Genomic DNA, 15173 nt, shown 5'->3' on the forward strand with positions numbered 1-15173 from the left:
CAAAGATTAAACATCATTTTCTAACACCTTTGACAATCATGTGGGCTTACCGACATCTGCACCAGGCCAGGTTGAAGCCCGGCCACCAAAATTGCATCAAAAGCCACTTGCCACCACAGCAGGGATGTGCTCACCCTAGGATGGTGAGCTGGCTCTTACAAGGCCTCCCTGACCACGGCATTGGGTTTGAACACAGAGAGAGAGAAAGAAAGGAAGAGCAAGAACCATCCCTTCAGTGCCTTCAATTGTTCTTCTGTTTTGTTCCCCCCCCCCCCCCCCCACGGTTTATTTACTTGCCATCGTTATGGCGTGTTTTCATTTATAAATTAAAACCAAAAAACAACACTATCTGTACAAGTGGCAACTGAATAATAAAACACAGACACAAAAAAACCAACAAACATTAATGGAAGCAAGTCAGAGGTGAAACACTGATGTGGAGCAGCAAGTTACATAGATGCTGATGTCGGCCAATGTTTTCTTTTTCCTAATATCCATAGTTAGCCTTGGAAGAAACCTGGCCAGGTGCAAATGCCATATGCTTTTTCTTCTGTCCCCAAATAATTTTTTTTCTTCCCATTTTTATGACAAATCGAGTTATCTCCTCTAACCTGGAAGACTCTCTAAGGCTTGAAGAAACTAACAATGAGTCTACACAGAGGAATTTGTAAAGCAAACAACGGAAAGAAGCACTTAGTGCCTATTCAGTCTGGGACTAACAAATACTCTTAAAAAAAGAGTCTTGATTAGGATCTGAACACACCACATTTTCATAATGGGAAAATAGGGCAGCTGAGATTTTGCTTCAATGATCTCTGGTCAATAAGGAAAAGCATAAATGTTGTTGCTGGCATTGGTGGGACAACATCCCAAAAACAGTAACACCCACACTTGTCTTCCTGAGCAGGGGGAAGGGGAGAAGCAAACCAGGAGGAATTAATGAGTACTTTAAGTACTCTAACAAAGGAAAACAAGAAACAGATGAGGCACACCATGTAAATAGGAATCCCTTTCCATGTGGAATACACTAAAACAATAAAAAGAAAACAGGTTTGTGAAGAAAACGTATTTTACAACAAACTTAACGGGGCAAATCGCCGTGTACAACATAACGCCCTTACACTGGGCCATCGCTGTAATTTTGCCTTTCCCAAAGAGGATTGCAATGCTACAACACCTGGTACAAAGCACTGGCAGGAAACATCACCTGCTAGCCAGGACTTGTCCCCTCCAAGGTTTTCATTGGCAATAGCGGACATAACCCTGTCACACCACAGCCTGGCACAGAAAATGCCCTAAACCAATTTCCCGACTCGCTGTACATTAGATAACACCCATTTTGCCTTCTGAAGTACAGAAAGAAACACCACAGTAAGACGGAGCCCTGAATATTTACAAATGCAAAGAAATAAAGGCTTCCACATGTTATAAGGTCTTTTTAATTAGTTTTATAACCAGGAGTACAATTTAAAAAAGAAAACGCAACCTTCATCATTTGATAAAACAGCGTGCACACGAAGTGCTGTACAGGGTTTGTACAGAATACATTCCACTTAGAAGCACCAATGCCTGTTAATAGTGACTAATGCTATCTCGTGGACCTGTGCATTGATTCATTCATCATCAGCCACTCCTGTATTTGGAAGTTCAACACCGTGCAGATGGACACAGCCTGAGCCACTGTACGCTCCCCTCTGAATAGACCTGGGCAAATACAGGCAAGCTAGTATTTACTGTGGATCAACAACTATAATATCCAATAACCACCAGATTAATTACGATTAGCAGTAGAATTTTGTCACTTCAAAGATAGTGTGGCTGTCCAAGGAGTTTTATTCACGAGTCCCTTATACTAAAGGGTCTTTTGGGGCAAATTCTCGGAGAAGAATAATTAAAGAAAAAAATCAGAAAAGACATAGGGTATGGAATCAAAATTGAGTTATTGAATGTTGTAGCTTTCCCCAGTTAAAAAACTATTCATCAGCTATTATTCTCATTACCCTAGAAAATCAAACCTCCAAGTAAAAGATGTCTACAAATACCTCCAACATATTAGGGTCTCTCTGGATTAGGCCATTAGGATGTGGAGATGGCAGAGAGACACCTCCACGAACAACTGAGGATTTCTGTCCTTAGATTGGCCTAATGCTCTTCCACTGAGATCCTCCTAGACTTTGCAGCAATGTCTGGAGCTGGAAAAATCCTTTCCGGAGCTAACTTTGAGAGATGGGGTTTTCTGTGAGTATAACAGAAGTACACTGTGAATAATATAGAAAGGAGACAGAAGTATGAGAGATGGCCATGTAAATGAACATTAACGGTTACCACTAACGTTACCTTCAGTTAGAATGAACAACAAGACAACATTATACATGAAAAATTAGCCTTTATTACAAATGTTTAGTAGTAAGTAAATATTCTTCTTTTTTTTTTTTCTTTTTTTGTTTTCCTTCCTAAACCTAAACAAAGTCAGAAACAAACAAGAAATCGCTCGATTAAAATCTCACTGAAGGTTAACTTGTCAGTAGTTCTACCAGATTTCCTCCAACTCCTGCTTTTAAGATGTCCTGTTTATTGTGCTATCTGCTTTCCTTTAGGAAGATGCTCACCCTCCAGCAGAGATGTGTAGCTATCAACATGGATGATTTGATTCATTTGTATGAAGAGAGGGAAGAAAAAATAAGTTGTGTCCGTCTCTTTATATGAAACCTATTTCTACATATTATGCTTGCACATCATTCAGAGTCTGATACTCTGGCCTTTGAAGCCAATGACAGCTTTGACACTGACTGCAGTGTGCACATCCCAGAAGGGCAACATCAATAATTTCATATTCATTGGTGGAAGTGTTCTTTGGTCACAAGCTTCCTATATCTACCCAGGTTACAGTGTCTCAGAAGCTTTTTTTTTTTTTTTTTTTTTTTAACCTTTAAGTGGCTTGTTTCTTTCTTTTTTATTTTTTTTTCCATGGCTTTCAGATTTTTCTCCTGCATGTGTGTATGCAAGTGCACAAAGTTTACACGAATTTTTTCTATGCAGACAGATCAGGAGTGAAGAGAGGACGTACTTTATCTTCTGATACCTTTCAGATGTCAGACTGCAACACCTCTAGTCTAAAATGGCCTTTTATTGGAGTCCTGCTGGACAGTTAATTCATATTTAGCGCACTGCATTAAAAAGCTTTCACTGCATTAAAAAGCTTTCAGAATACACAAAATATGAAAATTGTGATCATTATATTACATTATACATTACACTGTAAAGACATTATTCAAAATCAAAGCCCTTTCTTGCTGGGAAAAGTTTCAGAGAATAAGGGGAAAGAAATCCGCTAATGATGCGAGCAAGAGTGTCTGGACAATGACACTTTGCTTAAAAGGCACACCAACAAAAGGCAGGTGAGGTTCCTCTCCTGATAGTTTAAATCTTCCTGTTCCAGATTTCTGCTTATATATGGATGCGTGTCTGTCTGTATATATGTATACACACACACACACCAGAAAGTTGAAGAATTAACAAGTTTTAAATAAATAAGAACCACACAAATGAGGAGGTTGCCGCTGTTATTTTTTTCCTGCATTATGATTATAATCTAATTATATGATGATATTATTATGCTATTTTTTTACTTTATATCATTTCATTGTATAAATGTGAGGCATAAGAATACAAGGTGCATTTATCTTGCCTAAAGGAATTTTTATGGATCTTCTGTGTTCTTGCTTCTTCATAAGGGACGGTCTTTATTTCAAGAAATATAAAAAGAGCTGAGGGTAAGGATGTTCTAACAATCACAATTAAAATTTATTTGACTCTAGGGTTTACAAATTAAGAGCGTGGCATGCACGCAAACACACACACACAGAATGACAGTGACAACAATGGCTGTGATACAGCTCAAACCAAATACTGGTCCCAGCACGGCTGTAATATGCTGATCTTGTAGTATCTATTGTTTTCCTTTTGCATATAAGCTGTGTGATCTAATGCACCATTTCCAAAACCTGCACTGTTCTGTCTAAATGGTCCACGGATGATGACAGTAAATGTTAAGAGGTATGAGATGATTACTAACTTCCAGAAAACATTCAACAGAAGATGCCCGTACAGTAGTCACCATTAAAAGTTTAACAGCTGGAGGTTGAAAGTAAAGGTCTTTTCCGCTGTACTGTTTAAAAAAGTATGACTATCACAGTAAAGTTAATTACACAAAAGGCAACAATTGTAAAGATTGCAATAGAGAACACAGTAGATTGTTCGGAAAGTGGATCACATTTTCAGCTAAGTCTGAAATAGTTCTTGCAACGTTGTAAATTCTACCTACTAGAGATCACACAATATAAATCAGACAGAAGTTGTAAAAAGGTATTAAGAGCTTGGTCCTGCATTTCTGATTCCCCAAAATCTACCACAGAAGACTACAGGAATTTTGCATGTTCCGTGACTGCAGGACAGAACCCTCAGAGGACTGCAAGATGTTGCTTCTTTTCATGTGTAAGTATTCAATTGATTTTCTTTGGCTTTTAAATTACTATCCCTTAATGTCTATAATGTGAAACCAAACCAAACCCAAACCACTAACAACTCCCCTCTCCCCTCAAAATAGTGCTATAAAATTAAATGAACCAAAACAAATAATAATAATCCCACATATCCAGAAAGTGTAGCTGTTACTTCATTATAAAACTACGGTGCAAAACAGGGGTTTATACTGGTCAGAATTGCGATAGCAATTGAAAATTTACACTGCAGGAGTGACTGCAAGCATTGCTTCTCCTGAACAATAGAAAAATCAAAACCAATTAGGCACTTGTTTTCTTGTTTAGTGAGAGATCGTTTGGTGTGCGTAAAAATGATAGAAATATTAGTTAAAAGAATGGTCTCGAGTGTAGCAATTGTATTGCTCAACTACAGCTACAATCCCTGATTCAGAACAGAAAAACATGTGCTTATTATTTAGCTTACGCTTAAAGTTGTACTGATAGGAATGGACTGGACACATGTTCAGGTGCTGTCCTGAATTGGGACGATTGCTGAAACTGGAGTTTTAAAAGACAATATGGTGGTGAGCTTCTTTTCATTACACTACAATACTAATTTTATCTTATCTGGCTCTGCTCTCCACAATATTATCCTAACATTTCCTAATAAAAAGAAAACAGGCATAAAATAAATAGGATAACCAAAGATTACATAATAAATATGCTACTAAGTGGGAGGAAAATATATTGCAACATAAGGCTCTGTAGTGTTGCACAATCAAGAAATAGTTCCAGGTGCTCCAAAACACAACTCCTAATGTACAACACAAAGTTACCACGATACACCTGAAAAAGATTGGGAAGTAACAGATTAAACTTCTATTACATTAAACAGTTGAAAACAGAGCGAGTGGTAATGTGTTTCACTGCCTTTGGAGAACACCACGTGTTCTTTCACTGCTCCAATTGTCATCAGTTGTGAAGGAAAATTGAAAAAGATTGGATTTTTAAAACTCTCATAATAAAATTCCTTCAGACTTATAAAGTTACCAGTGTCCACATTGACTCGTAGCATTATCTCTGAAAGTAAAACAAACTCAGAAATTTTGTTGTCTCCGCTTCTTGGCATCCATTGCATCTAGGATAGGCTGCCTCTTTGCAGTGTACCTCTGACGGAGCTCTTCAATTTCTCGTTCCATCATAGGGTCCAAAGCCTTTAGTCTCATCTGTAATTCTTCTAAACTTAGATTCTTTAACTGTAAAAGAACCAAACAGGCAAACAAACAAAAACAGGTTAAAAACGTATTATGATAAAAATGAAAAACGCTTTTCATAACCTTTTAATTTACAGTTGCAGTGTCATTTTTCATACTGTGTGTGTACATACCTATATCACTGTTTATGCAGTCAGAAGCCTGAGTATGCTCCACAGTAAATAATTTAACAGCATATGAAAACACACATGTATGCGGTACAGTTAATAAAAAGAAAAAGCAGCAAACGCTTCTCATATCTTGTAAATAAACTGTGAATAGATATAGGCCTAGAGTTAAACTCCTTAGGCTGAAAAAAATGCATGCCATGCTGTACAAGATGATATTCACATCCATACATTATACTGATTAATCAAATACTTCTTCACTGAATTCAGCCTTCCGTAGGAGCCTTAAGAAATAGAGAACTGCTGGAAGGAACAGCCTGGAAGATTTGGAGGTACTTTCTGATAAGAATGAGAAGACACCTGCGTTCCTCTACAGACCACTGCCAGTGGTTAAATAATGCACAAAGCAACCTCCTGAATTCGTGGGAGGGAGTTACCTTGCCCGTTCCCTTTTCTCACAGCGTTCATCAGTTCATTACATTTCATTCATTAAGAGCAATGGGTCATACAACAAAGTAAATCCCTCCTCTGGCCACCTGGCTGCTGCAAGTAAAGGCTGGGATCTCGGCAAGTACCAGGGCACGTCAGGTGTCACTGCCCCATCTGCTCTCACAGGGCAGGATCTACATTTAAAATATCTTCCTTTGGTTAGCCTGTGTAGGTTTTTTTTTTTTTTTTTTTTTTTTCCTAAGCAAGTGGAGTGCCTCTGCATTTCTCTCTCTTGTCGGAATTGCCTATGTGTCAATTACTCTTCAGTCAGCGATCAGCGTGGCACACATCAACGGATTGCAAACAGCACAGAAGTTCACCCCAGGAAAGAGGCAGTCTATATTTTGTTTGCAAATATGCTGGCATTGCAAACAAGCACACCACCTAACGCAGCGGAAAAAAAGACAACATTTTCTGAATCAACCTACTAATGAGTCAATGCTTCGTTTATGAATCTAGGGCAGTCTTCCATCAACACCGTCTGATCTGCTTTCCCTGACAAATGAAATGCTACTTTTGATCTTTATTTTTATCAGCTTCTGAGGCATGTAAATTAGCAGCACATATTGCTACATACGGTCCAAACCCCGGTGCTATGACTTCCACCAATACACGACGGTGTGCATAGTAAACAAATAACTTCAAGTCATAATCCACAGGGAGTGGAGCCCAGAAAATCATACGAAAACACAGAGGAAAAGACACCCGTTTTCATTCAGTGTCGTTTAAACAATAAGACTCCTGTGAAAGAGAGAATTAAAAGCCAGAAGTCAAAATCTCTTCCAGGACCAAAGATCCTCAGACCAGCAGCAGCTTCAGACACCCCAGATGTGCTCAGCAGCTCATCATCGCAAGGACAAATGGCACCTTTCACTTCTTAGGAGGGAAGGAGTTGCCTCCCAAATAATTAAATACCCATATAATTAAACAGTCTGGTTTACTACACTTCTCCCATCTGATAAATGCAAGGAAGGACAGGAGAAAGGAATCATAATGTCTCGGTCACCAAGACACTTACAGGAAAACACCTTTCCACTTTCAGAGAAAGAAGAGATTAAAAAAAAAGTTCTCTTTTTTAGCCACTTGGTAAATGCAACCAACACATTACAGACACTTTTCAGTGAGGATACTCTTTAGAGAAGTGAGGAACTTGTAGTATTATAAAATGACGTAACGGCACTGATTCCCCTTTAACCGACTGCAATCAGCACAGATGAGAGACGCAATAAAACCATGTTTTTTAGCATGTCTGGGAGGAAAAAGTCTATGATTCGATGATATGTAGCTTCATGGACTAGCAAATGGAGTAAGGAAAGCATCATCAATAACCACTCGTGTGTTTGTGACAAGTGTCACTGATGAAGTCTCCCGTCTGGTCTGGGTCAGCCACTTACTCCCTCTGAATCACTGCTGTAGACATCAGGCTTGCACTGCACGCAGTAGACTCGAATTCATGTGATCACATAATTATTCTGTGCTGAAAGACATACATATTTTTTTAAAATAAATTGTCAGAGAGGAATATGACGGGTACGCTTTTATTTAAATTTCAGTCAGGAAGCAGAGCCAGCAAACAGAATTAAATAATCTTTAAGGATCACAGACAGCTGGGCTGGAAATTAAAATACGAGGAGAATGAATTTTTAAATCCAGAGAATGAGAATTGTGCAGAGTGATCTCAGTCACGTCACACAGGGGACCCAGGGAACTGCAGTCCTCATCTGTATAAACGGATGATGCTTGGGACACTCAGAGGAAGTAAATGACAGAAAACAGGGAAATGAAGGATCTGAAAACAGAGTTATGAATCTCATCTATCTGGCTTCAGATGCTGGAATAGACAGGAGTGGTCAGAGAGCTCTACGTATCATAGAAAACCACTTAATCTCATCTAAAAGCTGCAGCTCATTTTGGGATGTGTGTGTTTGTCTGCACGCATGTCTACGTCTCTTCAGCAAATTGCAGAATATTTTTTCTTGACTTCTGTGTTATGGATATTACCTCTTGAACCCGAAAGCTTGCAAAAGAGCAAACACTGAATGCAACAGCAAACGTTAAATGAGATGCGCAGAAACAACTCAAACAGGAAATATAATTATCCCTATGCAATTTATTCCCCTGCATGATGAATATTTTGATTCGATTTCTTAAAGTGATGGAGCTTGGCACTCCCGTTTACTTTCACCTGCAATCAGCCTGCAATTTAAGCAGCCAGAACTGATTTCCCCGTGTAGTTTGTTGTTACAGGGGCAGCCTTCAGCGAATGGAGCTTCTGGAATGCAAATGGAGCATCTGCCTTCACTGGGACCCTTCGTATCACCTGGGAATCACTTTGGGAAAGCAACGGTCCCAGCTGAGCCTTAGAGCACCATGAACCTATCCATTATATACAACAATACATAAATACATAATATTCAGAAAAGTGCATCTGTTTTATACACTGACTCTTTTAGAGTGACGATGGATACTCAGATTTCCAGCAGAAAAACTAGGTGTGTAGAGAAAAAAAAATCTTTTTCTTCTATAAGGTGTATTTCTTAGCCAAAGGAACTTAAAATGTGTAAGGGAGGGGCAAGGAGAAAGATACAAAGCAAAGCCAGGTAACACAAGCTAAAAGATTCTCAAGACACCATTCCATCCGAAGAAGCCCCAGTGAAACTCTATTAAAGGATGTTGACTGCCTACAAAGAGACCAGCTAGAAGTTTAGAATTATTGTTTTCAGTTGCTAAAATTATTGTTTTCAGTCGCACAACACCACCACACACTGTGCACTCTCCTCTTAGAAGACAGAAGTGTGGAAACCTGGTGTACCTCATCTTACGATTTTAGAAAGTAGGACACCAATTGTCTGCCTCTTCCTGGCTCACTCTTCAACTTAATCATAATTGGGTCATTTTTCCAAGAAAGGCTACATGTAGAATTCAAAAAGCAGCAGAATGGATTCAGAACCATTATCTGGGTTTTTAAGAAGTGGTCATAAGCGCTGTAGCTAAAGAAAAACTAATATGTGGTATAATGCAAGGTAGCTGGATTGCAGTGCAGTTTACCATTTCATCAGAGGATGATTTTCTAGAAGAAAACATTCTTATTCTGGTCAATATTGGCTTCAGGTAGATTGATTTTTATTACAAGTCTTCAAACAAAGCCATTTTCTCCTCCGATACCAATGTGATCATCTCTTAGAACTGAAGTCCAGCAAGAGAAGTACAACAAATTTTATTTTTATTTTTTTCAGTCTAACTTCTTACATCTCAAATGGACAAGCTTCATTTGGATTGGCATTTTCAGCAAAGCATAATTACTTGCAGTCAATACTTCTGCCTGCAGGAGGACCTACAACACACCTTACATATCCTGTCTGCAATCCTGGTCAAATCATATTGATGAAGATTCAGGTCAAAATGGTCAATTGGAAAACATACATGTGTTGCTGTCTAAATACCAAAGCTCTCTGGTAATACAGTGAGAAGGAAGGAGATGGTGTACAACCAAAAGTGGATTCTCAGAAGTCATCAAGTCCAGGAGCACAATGCAAATCCTGACTACCTGTGTCCAGCACAGGAGTCAGGAGGAAGGAAAAGTATCTGAGATACTTGGTGGTGCCTGCAGACCACAGATTGCAGTGAAGGGGTCTGGGAAAGAGTCTGGAATTCATTAACTAGTCTTGGCCAGCACATATCCGTAGCCATCCAAACGTTTCAGGGGGCGAAATCCAAAGTTTTGGTGGATGTAGCACACTATAATCTTAATCCACCCTTGACAGCTAACAGAGGTAAATAAAAGCTCTAGGCCTGTGATGTTTTCAATATGATAAAATTAGATTTCATTAGTAATTCCATAATGCATGAATTGCCATTACAAACCTCCACTCTATCAAACTAAATTATGGAATACTGCCATTAAGCTGGTGCAACGAAAACAAGCAAATGTATTTTCAGGGTCTAAATTGTTAAGAAAATAGATATTCAATCAAAAAGTAATCTGTATCAAGTTTGTTGTGTTTACTTGAAAAAACAAATTCTTCCTAGCAACTGCTTAAATGAATCTTACAGATGCAACATGCCTTATTAGAGGCCTTTGATTAAAAAAATATGGATTGTTAATACTGTATTCTGAGTCATCTATTTTCCCATCTGCTAGTAATTCCTACAATATGAACTATCAACAGAATGGCTAACAACAATAATTTTCTATGGCAATTGCAAAAGTGGGTTGCCTATAGCACTTTCTAAGATTTAACCAGTGCATGCCTCGGATTGTTTTGTGTTGTTAGTGGCCTCGGGTAAGAGAAACTCTCTCTCCGCTGTAGCTGTTCCGTTACCTTTGCTGAGCAGCTTTCTTCTCTCTTTTGGAATGAGGTCCACTGGTGAGTTCAAAATCCTTTTTACCAATGTAAAAAGTTAGGCTAGGGTCAGGATGCAATTCAAGGTGAATTACAAAGATAAAAGGTGGGTCTCTCCAAATCATTTTTCTGGTCTCTGAATTTATACCCCAAACCCAAAAGCTCACTTATGTGGTTGTTTGGTTTTTTTTTGGATAGCTTTTTTTCCTACATGCAAGGAAATATGCCACGGTTACTGTCAGCTGCTCCCGTGCAGTGACAAGGGGAGAACTGCTGTGCATATATATCAAAACATACTGACCTGGTAGTAGCATTGTCGAGCAATGACCTACTTGAAACACCCACTAGCCACACATCAGAGCTCTGAGCTGCTCTCTCTGCATGCCTGTTGTTGCTAGAACAGGCAAATCAGTCACAAGAAAAAAAACTTGGACAGGGAAGAGCATTTATTTTGGTACGTTTGAGAAACGAGCATCTTTGATGCAAAACAGAAAATATGGGGTTATATAAAAAAACATAACAAATATAAAAAAGAACTTAATTTACTGTCACTGTTTTTGACAATTTACGGGAGGGAAGAACCAGTAGCCTAATATATAATTTTCTTTTATTCCGCAGGACTACCTTAAGCATTTTGAGGGTTAAAATAAGCACATGACATTAAGAGAAAATTAAACAGGGACAGCTTCAATTAATTTTTAAAAGTCCTTTTAGGAATAAAATTGCATATAAATGTTCCATGATTAATTCCTGTCTTCACTACTAGAACCCTTTCTGTTCATACATTAAAACTGTGTATCATTTTAACAACACAAAGCTTAATCTCAGTTACTATCACCAGCATTTCTCAGCTCCATACAAAGTTATATGGAAATAGCAAATCATCACCAATAAAAAATTGGTTTTCTGTAACATTAGTGCATGCTATCATTTGCATACCTTTGTTGCATACTACTCAGGGCTTTTCCTTTAAGTACAGTAAGTGCTGCCAATCCTAAAATTCAAGAATTACGAGCTGGGTCCTTAACCTTCATTAAACTACCAATAAAAAATTAGATTCATAAAATGACAATTCCTTGGAGGGGGGAGGTGTCTTTTTACTTCCCTTTTTATTTCTGAGTCACGAGGAGGCAGCTAGAATCAAAGCATTTCTGCAATTGTAACGGCAAAATAGTTCAGGGGAAAAAAAATCTAGGAGCCTAAAACTTTAATGAGCTACCTTGACTACAGGAATTGAAATCTAAGGAAAAACACAAGTCATCATGAAAAGCAGTGTAAAAACGATACTGAAACTCTTGCGTATTGCAATTTTACAGTCCCTGACAACACTCGTCATGTAGTATGTGTTTATGCTTTATCATATCCTAAGCAGTTTAAATATCATTTACATTGTTTTTACTACTAAAGCCGCTGATGTTCATGTGGTTGGGGGTTAAGAATTTTCACTAAAAGGGATAAAACAACATAAATACAGAACCTGAACATAGGGAAACAAACGGCAAGCAAGGTATCCCAGAAAATCTGGTATAAAAGATCTATTAATAGGTAACTTTGAGATCAATTCTTCACTATCTGATAGATAAAAGAAAAAAAAAAAAAAAAAAAAAGCCTACCAGTCTCTCTTGCTTCTGTCATTTAGAAAGTGTATTCTTACATTATACACTTACAACTGAGTCTCATGAAGCACAATATTTTAATTTGCTTTTGCCCTCTCTCTAGAATTGCATCATCCATCACAGACATTTTTCAAAATGACTTTTGGAGTATCACAAGCAAAAAAAATCACCATTTGAAATGCCTTAGAGGGAGACCTTAGTGGTTTTCTTTTTTTCAAATACTATGATTTTCCATATCGGGCATCTCAAGCTACAGTTAGCCACGAAATATACTATGAATGTTTAGTGGAGTTCCCAACAGAGTAAATAATCTAAAGCTTAGGAAAAGATACTCCATCTGGGTATTTATGATGATATTTAAGCTGGGTGGCAAATATCACACGCTGCTGATAGCAGAGCAGCTGCCACACCTGATCTAAAAGCACACAGAATCTCCCTCTGTCTCTTTCTGATTGTAGGGGGGAATTAAAAAAAAAAAAAAAAAAAAGTTTTTCAAATATAACCCACATAGATATCAAGTTTTAAAACACAAAAATAATTCTGCAGCTAGAGTTTTTAATGTACTAGATACGTAGTACCTAAAAGTTGGCATTTTATATTTATTAATGTGTGGATACCCAGGGCAAGCACTTTTAGTTGTCCTTCATAATTAAGGCTCAGCTATCAGCAGGTACATCACAGCGCACTGAAGGCTACAAGAACTCCGTATCCCATTTCAGCAAATTGCAATCATCATTCAGCTATAAAATGCAGACGTTACTTCAAAGTTTTTTCAAGCTAAGGCACTGCCTCTTGACATTTGATTCTTCCACGATATAATTACTTACAAAATGCTCAGAAAACAACATTTTTATATGCAAATGCAAATTACACTAACTACTGAGATACAAAAGATTTGGGATCAGAACCATTTAAAAAATAAAATTCATTCAGCTAAGGACCCCCAAACATAGCAAAGATATAATAAAATATGAAGTCCCATTTTTGCTACAATATTTTGTAAATGCAAACCTATATTTGGAAGTAAAGGCATTAAAGTATGACGTAAGTAAGTCCTGAAGTTAAGAAGAATTAAACAGCATTAAAACCTGCAAACTCCTGAAATACATGATGATATCATTTAAAGCTATTTTACTTTAACAGTTCAATTTAAGATATGAAATTTTAAGATATTTAAGATATGAAAAAGAAATGAAACACATTAAATAATCAGGATCGCTGTAAGGCACACAGAATACATACATGCAAAGTTAAAGCCAGACAAAGAAAAACATTTAACCTGAAGAGCAATGGAAGAGGCTTGAAGAATTTTAAACTAAACCTTAAACCTCAGTGTCCTAGTGGATCAACCTGGGCGGATCTCAAACCTCTTAGAAATACAGAATGTCCGTGCCCCAAACTAAAACAAAAACAAATATAGCAAAACTAAGTTTTCCTGACACGGAAAGTCTGCGGGAGAACGGCCTCCCCCCCAGCCCTAAATGCACACACAAATTCTTATCTTGTTTGCCGACGAACCCTGACTCGGTTATATTCTTTATAAGGAAGAAAGCTCAGTTCGGTTTGAAATAGCCTGTTCAGAAAGGATTGAGGAAAATAACATATCATCTTTAATAAATGGAAAAATGATAGACATACTGTTTGCTGGTTTTCATTTCATGCAGAAAGCATTCTAGCAGTCACGTCTGACAACGTATAGGTTTCAAGTGCTTTGGGTACAAGACGGACAGGAAAAATCTTATGTCGAGAAATTTAGGGTAATTTATAGGCAATAACAGCCAGGTTTCTTTTTCTCTATGGGAAGGAAGAAAATACAGCAAAGACAACAAAACGACAGCGAAAGGGAGACATCATTTGATAGAGGCCTGAGATACACCAGAAAGGGCCGAAGCTGAACGCAACAACTGGGCAAAGCCAGGGCTGAGAGGAGAAGTTTAACCCAGCTGTTAGTCACAGCAGGGAGAAAAAGAGACCCCTGCCCCACAAAAACCACACAGATTAATGCCCTGGGGACAGGGGAGATGGAATGGAGGACAGCCAAACCCAGCTGAGGGGGGCACAGACACAGGGCCTGCGGATGCTGCACAGGGCCCTGCAGCAGGGGAACAAGGCCCAGTCCCACATCGCTGCCCTGCAACGACAGCTCTGGTAGTAGGAAAACCGATCGAAATCCATCAGGAAACTTTCTTAACATCTTCAAGAGCTCCGAAGATTTTTGGAAATCTCTTTACAAGCCGAAGGGACGCTCTAATTCTTCCTAACAACACAGCTGTTTCACTGAAGTCTTATCTACAGATCGGCCAGACGCTGCGGAGTTTCAGCAGGCTCACTGAAGTAGAATCAGTTTTTCTTTCGATGAAATGCACCAGCCCCACGTTTATGAAACACAATTTTAATTAAAAAAACACCGAGCGTCAAATAATCTTTAGCCAACCTGGCGAAATCCACATTCCAATGGACTAAATGTCAGACTAAAAGACAGACTCGCTGCTGTCTTGCTTCTAGTCCAGACTAGATTAGAGATCTAAAATAAATTAACAAATACAGAAATCGATAACACAACACCACTAAGCTTGCAGGTTTTCAGTGATACACAGTCTTATCCTTTAAAAACAAGTAGTACACTACTCTTACTACAAGTAACATACTAAGAAATATCCTGAAAGTATGAAAATATAGAACAAGATACTAATTAAAACACATGAATCAAAAGGCCCATGAACCAAAACACACGAGCAATATTAAATAACAATAAAAAGCACCATCATTGTAATGAACAAGAAATGCAGGCTATTTCAACACTGACACACAATCTAATTCGATTGTCTAAAACACAATCCACCCTGTGAAAAGTGTGATGCTT

The 15173-nt window shown here is 38.2% G+C and overlaps 1 protein-coding gene across 1 annotated transcript in view; it reads right to left on the reverse strand.

The window, feature by feature from the left end:
• Positions 1 to 2662: 2662 nt before the first annotated feature.
• Positions 2663 to 15173, reverse strand: part of STK3 (serine/threonine kinase 3) — a 135315-nt gene continuing 122804 nt past the window's right edge. The window contains exon 11 of the mRNA XM_032180826.1: positions 2663 to 5737. Within this exon, the coding sequence (XP_032036717.1) occupies positions 5579 to 5737 (159 nt within the window). The 3' untranslated portion in view covers positions 2663 to 5578. The remainder of the gene's footprint in view (positions 5738 to 15173) is intronic.

This window comes from Aythya fuligula, chromosome 2, assembly GCF_009819795.1.
Source record: "Aythya fuligula isolate bAytFul2 chromosome 2, bAytFul2.pri, whole genome shotgun sequence".
Classification (NCBI taxonomy): Eukaryota; Metazoa; Chordata; class Aves; order Anseriformes; family Anatidae; genus Aythya; species Aythya fuligula.